Genomic DNA, 16,094 nt, shown 5'->3' on the forward strand with positions numbered 1-16,094 from the left:
GACATCTCACAATGGGGCAGCAGCAGACCAAGAAGAAACCTTTGAGAAAAATTCTATCACATTGCATTTCTGTGCCAGGAAAAACTGCATCTGTTGAATTTCTGTCTTTGGTCAGCATCCAGCTCTGTAGAATTTCTGCTTATTTTAAGCTCAGATCCCCTTTGATGCAACCATTTTGTTACGTAAGTATTTGCCACATTATGCGGGTTGACAATTATGAGTATGGTTACAAGTAGGATGGATGTCACCATTTTGCACCTTTTCATTTTCAAAGTCCCACAATGGCCTGTGGCCTTGAAAGAGGCGGTGGTAAGGCCACTCCTAAAGAAACCTCCCTGGACCCCTTGGTTTGGAATAACTGTCGACCAGTTGCAAATACCCTCTTCTTGTGGAAGGAGGTGGAGAGGGTAGTGGTGTGGCAGCTGCAGGCATTCTTCGATGACACGGATCATTATCAAGATCCGTTCCAATCTGGGTTCAAGCCTGGCCATGGGACTGAGTCAGCCTTGGTTGCCTTGATGGATAACCTTTATCGAGAGTGGGACAGGGGAAGTGCAACGTTGCTCCCAGAGCTTGGAAAAGTTACTTTTTTGAACTACAACTCCCATCAGCCCCAGCCAGCATGGCCACTGGATTGGGCTGATGGGAGTTGTAGTTCAAAAAAGTAACTTTTCCAAGCTCTGGTTGCTCCTACATCTTGTTCTCTCTGCAGTTTTCGATACCATTAACCATGGTATCCTGCTGGACTGGCTCCATGGAATGGGAGCACTGTGTTACAATGGTTCCAGTCCTACCTACAGGACCAAGCCCAGAGAGTAACATTGGATGATTGTTTTTCTTTTTTTTTTTTTTTTTTCAATAATTTTTATTCAGATTTTCATAAAACATACAAGACAAAATCATAAAACATTCAAAGACAAAAAACAAAATCAAAAATAGTTAAACAAAAAGAAAAAAAAAAACAAAAATAAAAAATAAAGAGTAAAATATTGACTTCCCATTTGTCAAAGATCAAATCAGTTATAAGTCTATAATATATAACAATCCTGTCTCTTAAGTCATATTATAAAATCACTTTCCTCCAGTAGTTATCTTACTTAATCATCAAATCTCATAAACATTACTTTATTCTTTCCACAAAAAGTCAAAGAGAGGTTTCAATTCTTTAAGAAATATATCTATCAATTTTTTTTTCCAGATAAGCATATCGATTAATCCATCTCATTACTAATTATGATAATCTTATTGTCATAACCATAGTCAAAATAAACATTTCAATTAATCCATCACATCAGAATCTGTTAGGTTCAATAATTTCAGTAGCCATTGTTCTATTATCTCTATTAGTTCCATTTTCCATCTTCCATCTTCAGTAATCTTGTTAAGTCCAGTAATTTCAATATCCAATCTTCCATTATCAGTATTCCATAATAATCTTGCTGTCAAAGCCATAGTCATATAGTAAGAGTCTGATGGGGATTACCTCTATCCCAAATATTTTCTTGCCATCCATTCTGAATAGGTTGCTGAAATACTGCTGTAAAATCATATCTCTGTTCTTTTTTTCAAAATACACTGGGTCATCTCTTAAAAGTTTTTCCATTGTCACATGGCTGCAGATAATTCCATAGATTTTCTCTATATTGGGCTCCATCACATCATTCCAGTCCAGAAGATTATCCATGCCATTGATAACTTTATCTCTAGAATCTTCATTCATTTCTTCAGAGATAACATTGAGTTCCAAACAATAGATTTTATTTCTAAAGTCCATAGACTCCAAATCTTGTTCCTGTTCCACGTTGGTTCCAATCTCCGGGATCTCCTCTCTCACAGGGACCCCTATTCCAGTCTCCAGGGTCGCCTCTCTCACAGGGACCCCTGTTCCATGGATGATTGTTTTTCAGCGCTCTGGAAGTTGCGCTATAGAGTACCACAGGGTACCATTTATCCCCAGTGCTATTTAATACCTACAGTATGTGAAGCTACTGGGAGTAGTCATTGTGAGTTTGGGGCAAGGTGTCGTCAGTGTGCTGATGACACAGAATCAGAAGAGTCTGTGCAGGTCCTAAACTGGTGCCTGGTTGCAGTGGTGGGGTGGATGAAGGAAAATAAACTGAGTTTGAATCCTGGCAAGATGAAGGTGAGTAGTTCCTGCGTCCAAGAAATTGGTCAATTGCCTATCCTTGCACTCTCCTGAATGAGCAGGTATGCAGTCTGGGGGTGCTTCTGGATCAAGCTCTGTCACTGGAGGCCCAGGTAATCTCAGTGGCTAGAAATGCCTTTTATCAGCTGTACCAGGTAAGACAATTGCAACCATTACTGGACTGGGAGAGCTTGGTCACAGTAGTCCAGACACTGGTGACTTCAAGACTGGATTACTGCAATGCGCTCTATGTGGGATTTCCCTTGCACTTGACCTAGAAACTGCAAATAGTGCAGAATGCTGCAGCTAGATTGATGACGGGGATGAGACCATGTCAGTATATAACACCTTTGCTCAGAGATCTACACTAGTAGCCAATTTGTTACCAGGCCAAGTTTAAGGTGTTACTACTAGCATATGAAGCTAACAACTTGGGACCAGTTTACTTGTTTACTTACCCCATATATGCCCACTCAAGCACTGCACTCTGTGGAACAGGCACCATTACAGGTGCCACAAAATACTTGTTCTGCATTTGTAAGAAATCATTCTTTTAGTGTGGCAGCACCTACTTTTTGGAACTTTGATATCAGGCAGATCCCTTCACTGTATTCCTTTCAACACCTGCTTAAAATCTTTCTGTTTAGGCAAGCCTTTTCAGACATATGTTTATCTGTTTTAATATTTTAGTTAGTAGCTGTTTCTAATTGCTTTGAATATGTGTTTAATTACTTGTTTCTGTTTTATTGACCATTTTAATGTTTTTTGTAAACCACTTAGACGTCTTTACATTCAGGTGGCATATATATTTTGTTAAATAAATAAATAAACTTGCATAATAAAGTTCCACCACATAGCATGAAAAATGTCTGGAGTTTCACTTCCCTGTAAAGATTGCAAATTTTGAGTGATTTCTTTTCTAAAATGGCAATATTCCACACACTGCTGTATCAAATTGCAAAGTTCAAGCTATGCAGTATTTTCCATCTTGGGGCAATAGCCTGTCTCACAGCAACCAGTAAAAACATTACAAGCAAATATATTACTGTTATATTTTCCTGTTCAAATACAGACAATAAAAAGAACTGTGGAGTACATTTTAAAGGATCCTGGACAATATTGCAGATTTCCTTGAACACCTCCTCCCAGAACTGCTTTGCTTGAGGACACTCCCACTAGAGTGGTAATCAGTGCCTCTAACACCACATCCACGTCTACATGTTGGTGCTGTTACCTGTCATATGTGATAGTTGTACTGGAATTTCGTACCATCTGTGGCTAATCTTGAAAATGTTTTCCCTTACATAAGCCAACATTTTGCTGATCAGGAAGGCTATGAATTTCTCCATTTCACCTCATCAATCTGCTCACTCATATCTGTCTCCCAGACCACTTTCAGTCCTGTTAGAGGGCCTGTCACAATTTCTATTCTATACTTGAGACCAATCTTTTGCTTTTAGTGTCAGTATTAATAAGATTCCCATACCCCGTAGGGGCCTGATGGCCTGTATCCAAATGCATGAGTCTGTAAGAAAAATGTCTCAGTTGACAAAACTGGAGCCATCCCACATTTAAGTTTCCAGTATTAACTTGAAATTGATGTTGTGTCACTAGGGAATCATTTTTATAGATATCATGCAGTCTATAATACCCCTTCTTTTCCTATTTAGCTATAGCTCTCCAAAGTGTCATATTAAATAATTGAGGCTTGTTAATTAAGGGGCTCAAGGGAGAGCGTACTGATAACTTTTGCTGCCATTTATGCCAGACTTGAAACATGGACACATGGAGAGTGTAAATGGGTTATGTATACTTTTGAGGAAATGATAGAGCTTGAAATGGTAAAGACCACAAAGCGTTCTTATTCAAATGGCAAAGACAACAAAGGAACCACCTCTCCCTATATGTACCAACCCAGGCCCTGTGCTCGACATTGGAGGGCCTTCCTTCATGTGTCCCCTCCGAAGGAAGTACGGAGAGTGGCAACACGAGAACGGGCCTTCTTAGTGGCAGCCCCCCATTTGTGGAACTCTCTCCCCAGGGAGGTACGCCTGGTGCTATCATTATCCATCTTTAGGTGCCAGGCAAAAACATTTATCTTCTCCCAGGTATTTGGTTCTTCACTTTGGAAGGCTTTGGAGGGCTTATTTATTATTATTTATTTAATAGATTTAGTTGTGTAGCCTTCCTAAGAAGGGTTGCTCTACTGCCTTATACACTTTTTAAAAACACTTTTTATATATTTTATTTATTTATTAGATTTATATCCTGCCCTTTCTCCCAGTAGAAGTTCAGGGCGGCAACAAAAGCACTAAAAACACTTTAACATATCATAAAAACAGACTTTAAAATATATTAAAACAAAACATCTTTAAAAACGTTTTTTTTAAAGTTTTTAAAATATCTACTTTTTAAAAAAGGTTTAAAAACATATTAAAAAGCAATTCCAACATAGATGCAGACTGGGAGAAGGTCTCTACTTAAAAGGCCTGTTGAAAGAGGAAAATCTTCAGTAGGCACCAAAAAGATAACAGAGATGGTGCCTTTCTAATACTTAAGGGGAGGGAATTCCAAAGGGTAGGTGCCACTATACTAAAGGTCCATTTCCTATGTTGTGCAGAACGGAGCTCCTGATAAGATGGTATCTGCAGGAGGCCCTCACCTGCAGAGCGCAATGATCGACTGGGTATATAAGGGATAAGACGGTCTTTCAGGTATCCAGGTCCCAAGCTGTATAGGGCTTGGTACATGTAAACCAGAACCTTGAACTTAGTCCAGTAGCTAATAGGTAGCCAGTGCAATTCTTTCAGCAGCAGGGTGACATGTTGGCAATACCCTACCCCAGTGAGCAGTCTCACCACCACATTTTGCACCAGCTGCAGCTTCCAGACCAATCTCAAGGGTAGTCCCACATAGAGTGCATTACCGTTATCCAGCCTGAAGGTTACCAGTGCATGGACATCAGTGGTCAGGCTATCCTGGTCTAGATACAGCCACAGCTGTCTTACCAGCCAAGGCTGATAAAAGGCACTCCTAGCCACAGAGGCCACCTGGGCCTGCAGCCCAGTAGGAGTACAACCCCATCCAAAGCAGGCAACTGGCCAATTACCTGAACTTGAGAGCCACCAACCCATAGAATCTCTGCTTGCTATATATATAATTTTAATATTTTATTTTTATTATTTGTTAACTGTAAGTCGCTTTGAGTGCTTTGTGTAGAAAAGCTAACAAATGTAATAAATACATAAATAAAATTATTACATATTTGATCCTCTATTTTAATCCAGTGCTTTTATCTTTCTAGATCATGTGTCATAACTGACAAAGCTGAAACGCATCATAGTACATGCCAAGAGAGCCAGTGTGGCATAGTGGTTAAGGTGTTGGGCTACGACCTGGCAGACCAGGGTTCGAATCCCCACACAGCCATGAAGCTCACTGGGTGACCTTGGGCCACTCACTGCCTCTCAGCCTCAGAGGGTCGCCATATACAGTACATGCAAATATTAGGAAGTCCCCACTGTCTTCAGTCTGGTTTTCTATATGAAATTTTCATAGCCAATCTGAAATTCTTTTTTTTAAAAAACAAATTTATTTAACATAACTTGCCATTTTTTGTTCCGACCCAAATGGAGGGAGATAGGGAGTACTTGAAATTAGGAGCAAGAATCTGAGAATACACGTGTATGGATGTTATCCTACCAAGGACTGATAAGGGTTTATTGGACCAACAACCCAGCTCCTATTTAAGTGGCTTAAGTAGGGGACTGAAATTAAATTTATATAAATTATTTAACTTTTGGGGGATTTGAATGCCAAGGTATTGAAAAACCTCAAGATGTATCAATGTGGATTTCCCCCCCTGATTTATCTTTGTGTATGAGCACCAATATTGACAAACATAATATGCAATCCTGCTACTGTTTCAAATGTCATAAATTCCTCCTTTAGGGCCATCACTGCTCACTGTGGATCTCTCAGCATAACTATATCAGCTGCATATAGATTAAGCAAACGGTCCTTGCCCTCTCCTCAGTAGCCTTCCACCATTATCTTTTGTCTTAAAGCCTCAACAGGAAGCTCCAAGGAGAGGGCAAAAAGCAGAGGCAATGGAGCGTAACCCTGCGTCATGCCTCTTTCAATCAAAATGGAGGAGAGGGCTCCTGAGTAAGGCAAAATTTTCATATAGGATTTAGAGATCACACCCATAAATTTATTGAATAGACAATAATGCTCTATGACCTTAAAGAGATACCCCTATTCTAGGCAATCAAGTGCATTGTGGCTATCCAATGATAGAATTGCCAGAGGAAATTTATTTTGTTGCATCAAAAATCACATCTAACAGTCTGTGAACAGTCTACTAGGTATAAATCCTGTTTGATCTGGGTCAGTAATTTCAGGAATCACCTACTCAATCAAGATGGCAAAATCAAGTTAAGTAACATTTGATCTTGATTGAATAGGGTGATAGGTCTATAATGAATGCCCCACTTCCCTTTTGTCTCATCCCAGATTTGGAAGTGCAACCATTTGGCAAGTGCACCAATTATTGAGGACCACATCAGTATGCCAAAATTGTTAAAATAGTTGAGCCAGGTTGGGGGAGGGTCTGTTTTCTTATAAAATGAACTCCTGAACCCATCTGGGCCTGATGCCCTATTTTTTTTTTAATAGCATCACCAATTTCCTCTTCCATTATACTACTATTTAGATTTTTTTTTTAGGATGTCAGATATGGGTTGTAAATTAGATTGTGATAAATACTATTCTACATCCTCCAATTTTGGTTTTCAGTATCTATATAAAACACCATAAAATACACAAATAAAGCATTGGTTTTTTTCCTGATCATATGTGATTTAATATTTAAGGAATAAATCCTTGCCATCTTTGTTTTTTATTCAAGGTATTTGCTAGCAGTCTAAAATTTCTATTTCCCAATTCTAAAAACAATAAAGATTTAGCTATTTTGACTGATTCTAATGTTTCCAGTTCTTTCCATTTTTTAAGTTAAGTCAGCTTGTATCTATTAGATCCAATCAATTTGTGTTTAGTCTCCACTTTGTCAAGATCCTGTAGCAGTTGCTGTTTAATTGGGGATACCTTTTTATATATTTGACTTGGCCATACACATCCCTCAAACTGTTACTTTCATCACATCTCATTATATATTTGCTCCAATTTCCTGAGCATCATTGAATTTAAAGGACTCCACAATAGCCTTATTAATATTATGTTGAGGAGAGATTTGAAGGAAATGGGGGGGGGGGTTCATGAATGCATTCTGAGATGCAATTCCAGGCATGAGGAGTAGCATGGGAGAAATGGTGAAGACATTTCAGGGAGCAGAAGACCTTTGGTTGCCTGAAAGTGGTGGAGCTGGACAAATGAAGGTGATAGGGATGTGTCAGGATATAAGAGAAGAGAGATAGAGAGAGGCATGAAGGGCTTATAAGGTAAGAATGAGAATACAGAATCTAGGAGTGGACAGGAAGACTGTAGGGATTTAAAGAGGGGCATCACAATTAAAGATGTAGATGATTTTGACAATCAAGCAATGGATAGAGGGTAGGGGATCAAGGGAAGACAACAGAAGTCCAGAGAGGAGAAGACTAAAGTTGTCAAGGTGAGACATGACATATTTCAGAATATTCAGATCAGAATAGTTGCCATGGGGACAAATATATTTGTAATGTAAAAAGAAAAGCAACATTATTTAGTGACGAACTGAGGACAAAGAAGAGGAGTAAAAGACAAAGCAATAATTATGTACCCATTCAACAGGGTGGATTGTGATGTTGTCAGCAAAGAACATAGGAAGCTGCCTAATACTGAGTCAAGACCATTGGCCCATCTAGCTCAGTACAATGACTGTAGCGGCTCTCCAGAATTTCAGACCGGGGTCTCTCCTAGTCCTACTTGAAGTTGCCAGAGATTTCAACCTGGGACCTTCTGCATGCAAAGCAGATGCTGTACCACTGATCCACCACCCTTCCTCAAGAAGAATTAAAAAAAGAGAGGGAGGCTTTGAGGAAAGATAAAAAGTTCAGATGAATTTGAAAGGATAATGAAGCATCCAAGCAGAAATATTTGAGGAACGATTGGAGATACAGGACTGAATGGAGGAGAAAGGTCTGGGGTAGACAGCCAAAGTATATAGATAGTACTGAAAAGGTATGGGAAGTGATGACATCGCTCAGGAACAGTGTGTAAAGACAGAAGCAGAAGACCAAGAACAGTCCCGAGAAACCCCCGTGGAGAGAAGGAAATCAGGGGAATGAGTATTAGGGTGCAAGCTGCAGCCTGCAGATATTGCAAGGCAGACTATGGGAACTGGCAATGTTAAGTGTCCAAAGGTAGCCATGCCTTTATAGGTTGCATAGTGCAATACTCAGTTTTCTTCAGAACCCTCCAAGTAGCGTTAGAAAAATTGGCTTAAGGGAGACCTCAAGGCTTTGTGTCCCCCCTGAGGGTCTCTGACTGGTTTGAAGAAAACAACAAACACAGAGAATGGAGCAGAAGAGAGAATGGGAGCGAGCTGTTAGGTGGAGCAATCTGTCCTAGGAAAAATCCCATGGCGATTGAGCAAAATGGCCTTTTGGGGCACAAAGACTAAGGGTAGAGGCACACTCCCTGTTCTGCCAGCTCCAGTGTGTCTCCACCTCTCTTTTCTAAAAACAGGGACATGACACTAGTCAAGCCCTGCCCCCTTTTACTGTTTCACCTGGTGGGAGCAGCTTGAGTGCATTTTGAAAAAATCACTTCAAAGAGATTTCACAACTGTTCAGCAGATCAACCCATTGACCCTCTAGGTGTGGTCAATGGAAATGCTTTGCTGTAGGCGACTAGTGTGTTCACAGCCTTAGAGTTTCTGTGGAAGAGGTTGCCCGAGACAATATGTGAACACAGTTGAGACTGAGGCTAGTGGAGAGAGTGAGGGGATTCCAAAACAAAAGGTTAGTATGCTATTGGGTGTAGTTTCCAGCCATAGGGTGGATAGGTGGCCCTGGGGAGCAAAGGTGAGGGCTGTGGTCAATCCAAAAAGGTGTCCTGACTGTACTTGGCCTTGAGCGCAAAGCAGTGGGGTGCCCGTGGAGTTCAGTGTGCAAACTGAAGGTGAAGGATTTATCCTTAAAATATACGGACTATGGTTGATCAGTTAAGATTGTGCTCACTGCAAAGGATTCTTTAGTTCTCCCCAGGGCTAATTAACAGCACCATTTGGCAAACTCATCAGGTACATAGCACCCCCGTGTGTTTCCTATTAAGGAGGGTAGCTACCATATACTAAGGTTTACTTTATCTGTTGTGCTTGTGAGAACCCACACTCTGTACAATCACCTGTAGAGTGAATCTAAAGAAGTCAAGGTACATGCTCAGGGTACCAGCCAGATGGGCACTTGAGTGCCAGTGTGCACTGAAAAGCGCAGCAAAACCAACCGCTGCCATAAACAGGTTGTGTGTGGCCAGTTGACCCTTTGATGATATTCATTAAAAATGTTTCTAGCTGAATATGTTTTTATACAACATATATCACCTAGCAAGCTCTTTTGTTCTCCAAGTCATGTAGTCTGCCCTTGCTGTGCTCATGCCTTGGCTACTTGTCATTGCTTATTTGCATGTTAATTAAACCTGCCTAGTTGCCTTTCCTGATGCTTAGCTACGAGAAAAGAAGTAACAGACTGGCAATGCAAAGTATTTTGCACTTGGCCATTCAGTATCTAGTTTGCAACCATCACTTTCCTTAATTAGCAAGATCATCAGAGACTTCCTCTTGTACATCAGAACAGCAGCTTGTTTGTTGTTGGACCAGTATTCTGCAACTTCAAGCTGTGGATGAATTAGTCTGATCATGATAGCTACCCTCATGATAGCTGTTGCATTGGCCTTTTCCTGAGCAATAGACTCCATTCTGCAGTTAATTAAGGATTACTTGTCAGTTTTCCTAGAGCAGTTGCATTCACACTTCATCTTGGCATTGGCCAAGCTAACCATTTGGGAGCTTATTTTCACTCTGTAATTACTTCCTTTGTTAACTTATGTTAGATGTGAAGATGTAACTGGAGAAAGTCCTCTTCCGAGTGTGGAACATTTAGATGTGTTCTCTCTTCTTTTCTTACAATTTGGTAATCAAACATTTTCCCTTAGTTTGGAGGAAACTTTTATTTGACTGAAAAGGCACAAGAGACCCATCCCAAGTGTAAAAGCTCACATGGCATTATTTGCATGGAATAAGCTGCCTCTGGGAAATGCAAGCCTAGCTTCATGTTTTCTAGGGGCACCTAATATAGAATTTCTTGAGATAAGAGAAATAGAAACATGTAGAGTAAACATAAAGCAATGTTATCATAACAGGTTTGAGCCCACAGTAAGCTCATTCCCATCACCAGTTTGGGATTTTCCTTTCAGTCCTTGGTGGGTGGCTTTTTAGTTAGTCTGAATTGAATGTGGAGGTGATACATCATGAAGGTGATTCTTATATCATAGGTAAAAAGGTAAAAGTGTCCCCGCACTTGTAGTGCGAGTCGTTTCCGACTCTTAGGGTCTTGCGACATTTACTAGGCAGACCGTATATATGGGGTGGGATTGCCAGTTCCTTCCCTGGCCTTTCCCTACCCCCCAGCATATGCCAAGTACTCATTTTACCAACCACGGATGGATGGAAAGCTGAGTGGACCTCGACCCCTTTTACTGGAGATTCGACTTCCTCCTTCTGTTGAAATCGAACTCCAGCCGTAAGCAGAGCTTCAGCTGCGTTACCGCTGCTTACCACTCTGTGCCACGGAGGGTCATTTATATCATAGGACCAGGTCCTAATTTTTCATGCCACTAAAACGACCTTATTGAAGCTACTGACAAAGTAGATTCTTGGATGTTGAAAGCTGACCTAAAATTTCAACATTTGAATGTCAAAATTTAACATAATGTATCCTCACACATGATACTGTTCTCCTCCTGAAACTAAGGAGATTTTGGAAACTGCTTAGGAAAACATGCAAGCTCCAAGTTGTAGGTGTGTGTGTGTGCGCGCGCGCGCATGCACACACACACGCACGCTGGGAGGATCTATGTGCAATAAATGAAATTAATTACATCTATGCCCATTGGATAAGATCTTAGTAGAGTTGGAAGGGGCCTATAAGACTATCAAGTCCAACCCCCTGGTCAATGCAGGAATCCAAATCAAAGCATTCCCAACAGATAGCTGTCCAGCTGCCTCTTGAATGCCTCCAGATCCCTATACAAACATCATTTCAGATCTATACGTTTGCATGAGATCCACACAGCCCTATACTTGTTTTTGTGTCCCACATTGACATCAGATTTCTGTACCATGCATCAGATTAAGTTGCCATATGCACATCAAATCAGACTCTCATACAGTTGTGGCTAGTGAGGTGGAGCAGAACGCAACAAATGGCACCTGAGAAGGAGGGGAGCCTTTTACCCTTTCTGTCAAGGGAGTGGGTGATTTACATGGCATAGTGAATAAGCATTGTTGAGCAGAAGTTGTCCTTTATTTGGGTGCATACCCATGACTGAGTCAGCCCAAACTATTATTACACCAACTCTAAAGTTCTGCCATTTTATGTGTAGTTGCCAGCTTGTTCCTACACTGGATAGTATCCCCAATACACCAAAATGTTTATTTTTACAGTCCATCTTTCTCCCTTCATCTTTCTACTTGCTTTCCTCCTTCCCCTTCCCCCTGAGCATCTTGTGAAGTTTAATCCTGAAGGTCAGGCTGCAGAAATGTTGCAGAAACTCTACAGCAACAGACTTCTAAACTCAAATAAGGGATTGAACTGCATCTCTTAGGATACAGCAGTAGGTCCTCATCCTGGTAGTGCTCAGGACAAGAGCTTGTGAGTTATGTCTGACTATTCTGTGTGCTCCATTTCATATGTCTGAGATTTAAGCTAACTAGGTAGAACATGCATAAAGCCATGGTTGTCCTTTCTTAACTAATCTCTGTTCTGGGGGTGTGGCTTAGCCCTTCCTATTACAAGACTCCCTTCACTTCAGCTGGAGAACTGCAACAGGTGCTTTAGGCTATTCCTTGGGCATTGCTAGAGTAAACCAAGTTCACTCAATCCCTCTACCTTGAACATACTTATCCCGCCCCCCTTGCCTCAACAATACTTCTCTTCCCTGTTCTGTTCTATTCTATTCCCATGGCTATCATTTCAAAAGTTTTTGTAGGCCTTTATTTAATGATGAGAAGTATGATTGGCATGCTAATAATGTGCCATGTTCCCCATTCAGTGAAACGGAGCTTATGGTGGTTAATTAGACACCCTCTAAAATGATTAATTAATAGGAGAGTTCCTCATTTCCAGAGAAGAACTTTTAGGATGGACAAAATTCACACATTCATGTTCTCTCTCTGCGACCTGGTATTCAGAGGTGTACAGCCTCGGAATATGTAGGTTTTGTGGGGATAAGAGGGGCTTCCATGGTACAGCTGGGCAAACAGTAAGGAGAAGCTTTGAGCTGGGGCATTGTTCAGGAGTGGCCTAGGGGTCCCTGTATCTTTTGCATGGGGCCTGGATCTCCTGCCCCTTTCCCAAACTTGTCTTTTCTTTGCTCACAGAGCAGCTAGCCGCACTGCAGAGCACAGTGAGACACCACCAGTAGCGTAGTGGCGAATTCAGAAGGGCAGGGTCCCTTCATAATAGTCTCAGCCATGCCCCCTCACAGCCACGCCCTCTTCTAGGGTTAATCTGGCCAGGATTGAATACAGCTTTCTGTTTCTCTATCAATGGCACCATTTGACTGTCCTTTCTCACTGGCAGACATATTGCTTGAATTACTGAATTCAGTGTCTGCATGTTTATCTCCTGCTGCTACCACTTGATGATGTAGATGGGATGCTATCATCAAATTCACTGTTGCTTCTTCTGCAGTTACAGGATTCTTACTCTCCACAGCTTGGCTTTTTGAAGTAGAAACTAACAGGAAGTCCTTTCACTCTGATTGGCTCCAATCAGCAGCAAACCACAAGGAAGCAAGTTAGAAGACTCTTCTCAGTGACTAACACACACCCCTTTCATGTTGATTGGCTCACAGGACGCTGGAGACATAGGGACCCTGATGGGACCTGGCTCCCAAAAAAGTAAGGGGTCTAAGACCCCCTGAGACCCTGGACAACTACATCCCTGGCCATCACCCACCATCATTACTTTTCCGAAAGCTGTCTATACATATAAATTAGCCTATGCAAGTTTGTGTAATGTACCTGGGTCCTGATCCCTTTAAGTACCTAGCACGGTTCCTGGGCTTTGAGTAAGTGAGGTTAGACTTACTTGGCAGGGTGGATGGGGACTTGCAATATCTCCACTTTTTGGAAGCCATCGCTCTCCCTTCCGCAGGACGGGAGACCTGGATTCGTTTGTGGATAACTGAAACAGTGTGTATGCATAGTGTACAAGTGGACAATGGACCCGTCAGCCCAATTATACCCGGCATACGGTAAGTAGATAATCCGATTCATCACCCCACCCCCCACCCCGCCTTCTTGCTGCCTCTTACGGCGTCCTGGAAAATGACACAGGAGTGGGGAGCGCACTCTGGGCTGAGAAGAGTGGTGCAGAGCGGTGGCGGGAACTGCCCCTCTCAGCCGCTGCCTTCCTCACCTTTGTATTGGATTATTTGTGCCTGAAGATTTACGGCGGCTGAAACCGAGAGGTAGTCCGCGGGTGCCCAGCCCAGGGGTGCTGTTAGCTCCTCGCTTCCCCCCAGATGTGAACCTCGGGCTCCACTTGAGGAAACCGGCCACACTTCATCCTTCCTCCTCAGCCAAGTGGCGGTGGCTGTTACTAAAGCCGTCCTCTCCGAGATTCCGGCAAGAGCGAGAGAGCTCCCCCAGCAAGGCCCTTGCAAGCCGCATCTTCCAGACGCTCCGGCAGCGCACTCGGAGGGGGACCCTTCCGCCAGGGAGGCGCCAGGCTGGCCGCGGAGCCTCCGCCCGCGTCATCACAAGCGGCGATTCCCCTCCTGCCCGCCTGCGCGCGCTCCCGCAGCTGCCTCCGCTCTCCCCCCTCCCTCGGGCTTCAAGCCCAGCAGCCCCCGCTACGGCTCCACCTCTGCCCGCGTGAACGTGGAGCCACGCGGGGGGGAGCGACGGCTGCGGCGGGCATCTCCGGCTGGCTGGGCGCCCACCCCGGAAGCCAGGGTGCCGGGGGGGGGAGAAACGCAATCCTCCCCCACGGAGTCCTTGCGTGGCCAGGGGAGAAGGGACAGCCGGTGGGCGAGCGAGGAGTGGCTTCCTCTGTCCTCGCCTCCCCCTCGGATTTAAGCCGGGAGCATCTGAAACGGCTGCAGCGGCGGTGGCAGACCGTTCAGCCCCCGGGCAGCTTCCAGGTAAGGGGGCGACTGCAGCGCCTGTGTGTGGACCTGGTTGCCTGCTCTTTACCCCGACCGCCTCCATCTCCATCTCGAAAGCGGGTCCGACTCAAATTCAAAGACATGGGCAGCCAGAATCCCTCCTTCCCAACCCCCGGCAATGCCGGATCCAGGTTAAGAAGGAACCTGGGCAGACGCCTTGGGGAGGAGGGCCAAGAGAGCAAAGGTAGAGCTTGCGGTTGCGCTCCCGGAGCGGTAGAGCGCAGTGGGCCCTGTGGGGCTGCACAGGGAAGGGCTTGCCGCTTCCATCTCCTGGCTTGCCTGCTTTATCTGAGCAGCACAGAGGGGAGGTTTGGGCCTGCTGGGTCCAATCCCTACCGCCCCAGCATCTGAGGGGAGAGCACAGTTGTGCAAGCCGGCGCGGAGTAGCTGCTCATTCAAGGAGGAGCTGTTTCATTCTCTAGCCCTCACTCACCTGTGCTCTCCTTCTGGGTGGTGCAGTTTTGGGGTTGGGACCCCATCCTCTCTGCTGTACTGCCCCCAAAGAGAGGGAAGGTGAGCAGACAGCACGCTCAATTCGAGGCCTGCCTCCTGTACTCCTAATCCCAGGCTTCTCTGCCACACTGCTCAGAGGGAGAGCAAAGGTTAGCAAGAGGAACCTGGCCTAAGGGACTGATGATTTGCTAACCCTCTCACGGGAACTGTTGGCATTCAGCTGCTGTGAGAAGGTGGAAAGGAGTCAGAAAAGAACATAGAGAGGACAAAGATACCAGGATGCTTCTACTCAAACACTCTGGGAGAAGGCCCCCATCCTCTTGGTACAGTGAACTGCATTATCACAACTGCTGGAAAAAGGCCTGCTTCAGCTCTGCAAAGTAGGACTCCCAAAGCTGGTGCTCCTGGGAGAATGTAGCCTTTGGAGGGAGATTAGGGAGATGGTGAGGATCTTGGGCTGTTTTCAAAATGCTCAGACTCTGTACTACTTGTGGCATGTCTCAGGGCTAGGGGTGGGTGAGAATTTCGATTCAGTTCGCATTTCAAGCAGAATTGATCAAATTCGCACTTTCCGAAGCAATATGAGAACTGAAACTCAGCCATCCTTCAAAATTTGCATTTATTAGAATTTTGGAAAGCAGTTCGCCAACTAAACCACATTTACAAAAATGCATATGTTGGGGGAAAATGTGCATAAAAATGAATACATGAGTGAAAATAACATGCAAAAAGGCATGATATGGTGAGAAATGGCTTGCAAAAATGTGTACCTTTGTCAAAACTGCCTACAAAAATGTGTCTATTTGGAGAAATTCGCACTACAGTGGTGGAGAATTTTCATGAGGATTTAAAAAAAAATTCGCAGATTGCTGCAGAAACATAGAGAACTGAATTTAAGATTGGAAAAATAAGCAACGGAGAGAACCAAAACAGCCAGATCTTTCCATCCCCACTCAGTGTTAACAGTAAATGCCATCATTCCGATGCAAGTAAGGATCCCATCCCCAAGGAAGAGCGGAGGGCAGGAAATATGACCTTGCATCACCCTCTCTTGTACCTGGGTGGGAAGACACGATCACAGAATCACCCTCTGGTTCCCAAGACC

General features: G+C 43.6%; 2 protein-coding genes across 4 annotated transcripts in view; one reads left to right on the top strand and one right to left on the bottom strand.

The window, feature by feature from the left end:
- The window catches only part of LOC133364307 (uncharacterized), an 80,126-nt gene extending 65,103 nt beyond the window's left edge, over positions 1–15,023 (bottom strand). The window contains exon 1 of one of the 2 annotated variants that reach the window (XM_061584681.1): positions 14,970–15,023. In XM_061584681.1, the coding sequence (XP_061440665.1) occupies positions 14,970–15,015 (46 nt within the window). In that variant the 5' untranslated portion in view covers positions 15,016–15,023. Of the gene's footprint in view, positions 1–13,455; positions 13,639–14,969 lie in introns of those variants that run through there. The other variant, XM_061584676.1, reaches the window with a different exon arrangement.
- Positions 13,440–16,094, top strand: part of TMEM121 (transmembrane protein 121) — a 35,804-nt gene continuing 33,149 nt past the window's right edge. The window contains exon 1 of one of the 2 annotated variants that reach the window (XM_061584661.1): positions 13,440–13,621. The gene's annotated coding sequence lies outside the window, so the exon portion shown is untranslated. Of the gene's footprint in view, positions 13,622–13,836; positions 14,513–16,094 lie in introns of those variants that run through there. The other variant, XM_061584652.1, reaches the window with a different exon arrangement.

The sequence above is a fragment of the Rhineura floridana genome, chromosome 1 (assembly GCF_030035675.1).
Source record: "Rhineura floridana isolate rRhiFlo1 chromosome 1, rRhiFlo1.hap2, whole genome shotgun sequence".
Lineage (NCBI taxonomy): Eukaryota > Metazoa > Chordata > Lepidosauria > Squamata > Rhineuridae > Rhineura > Rhineura floridana.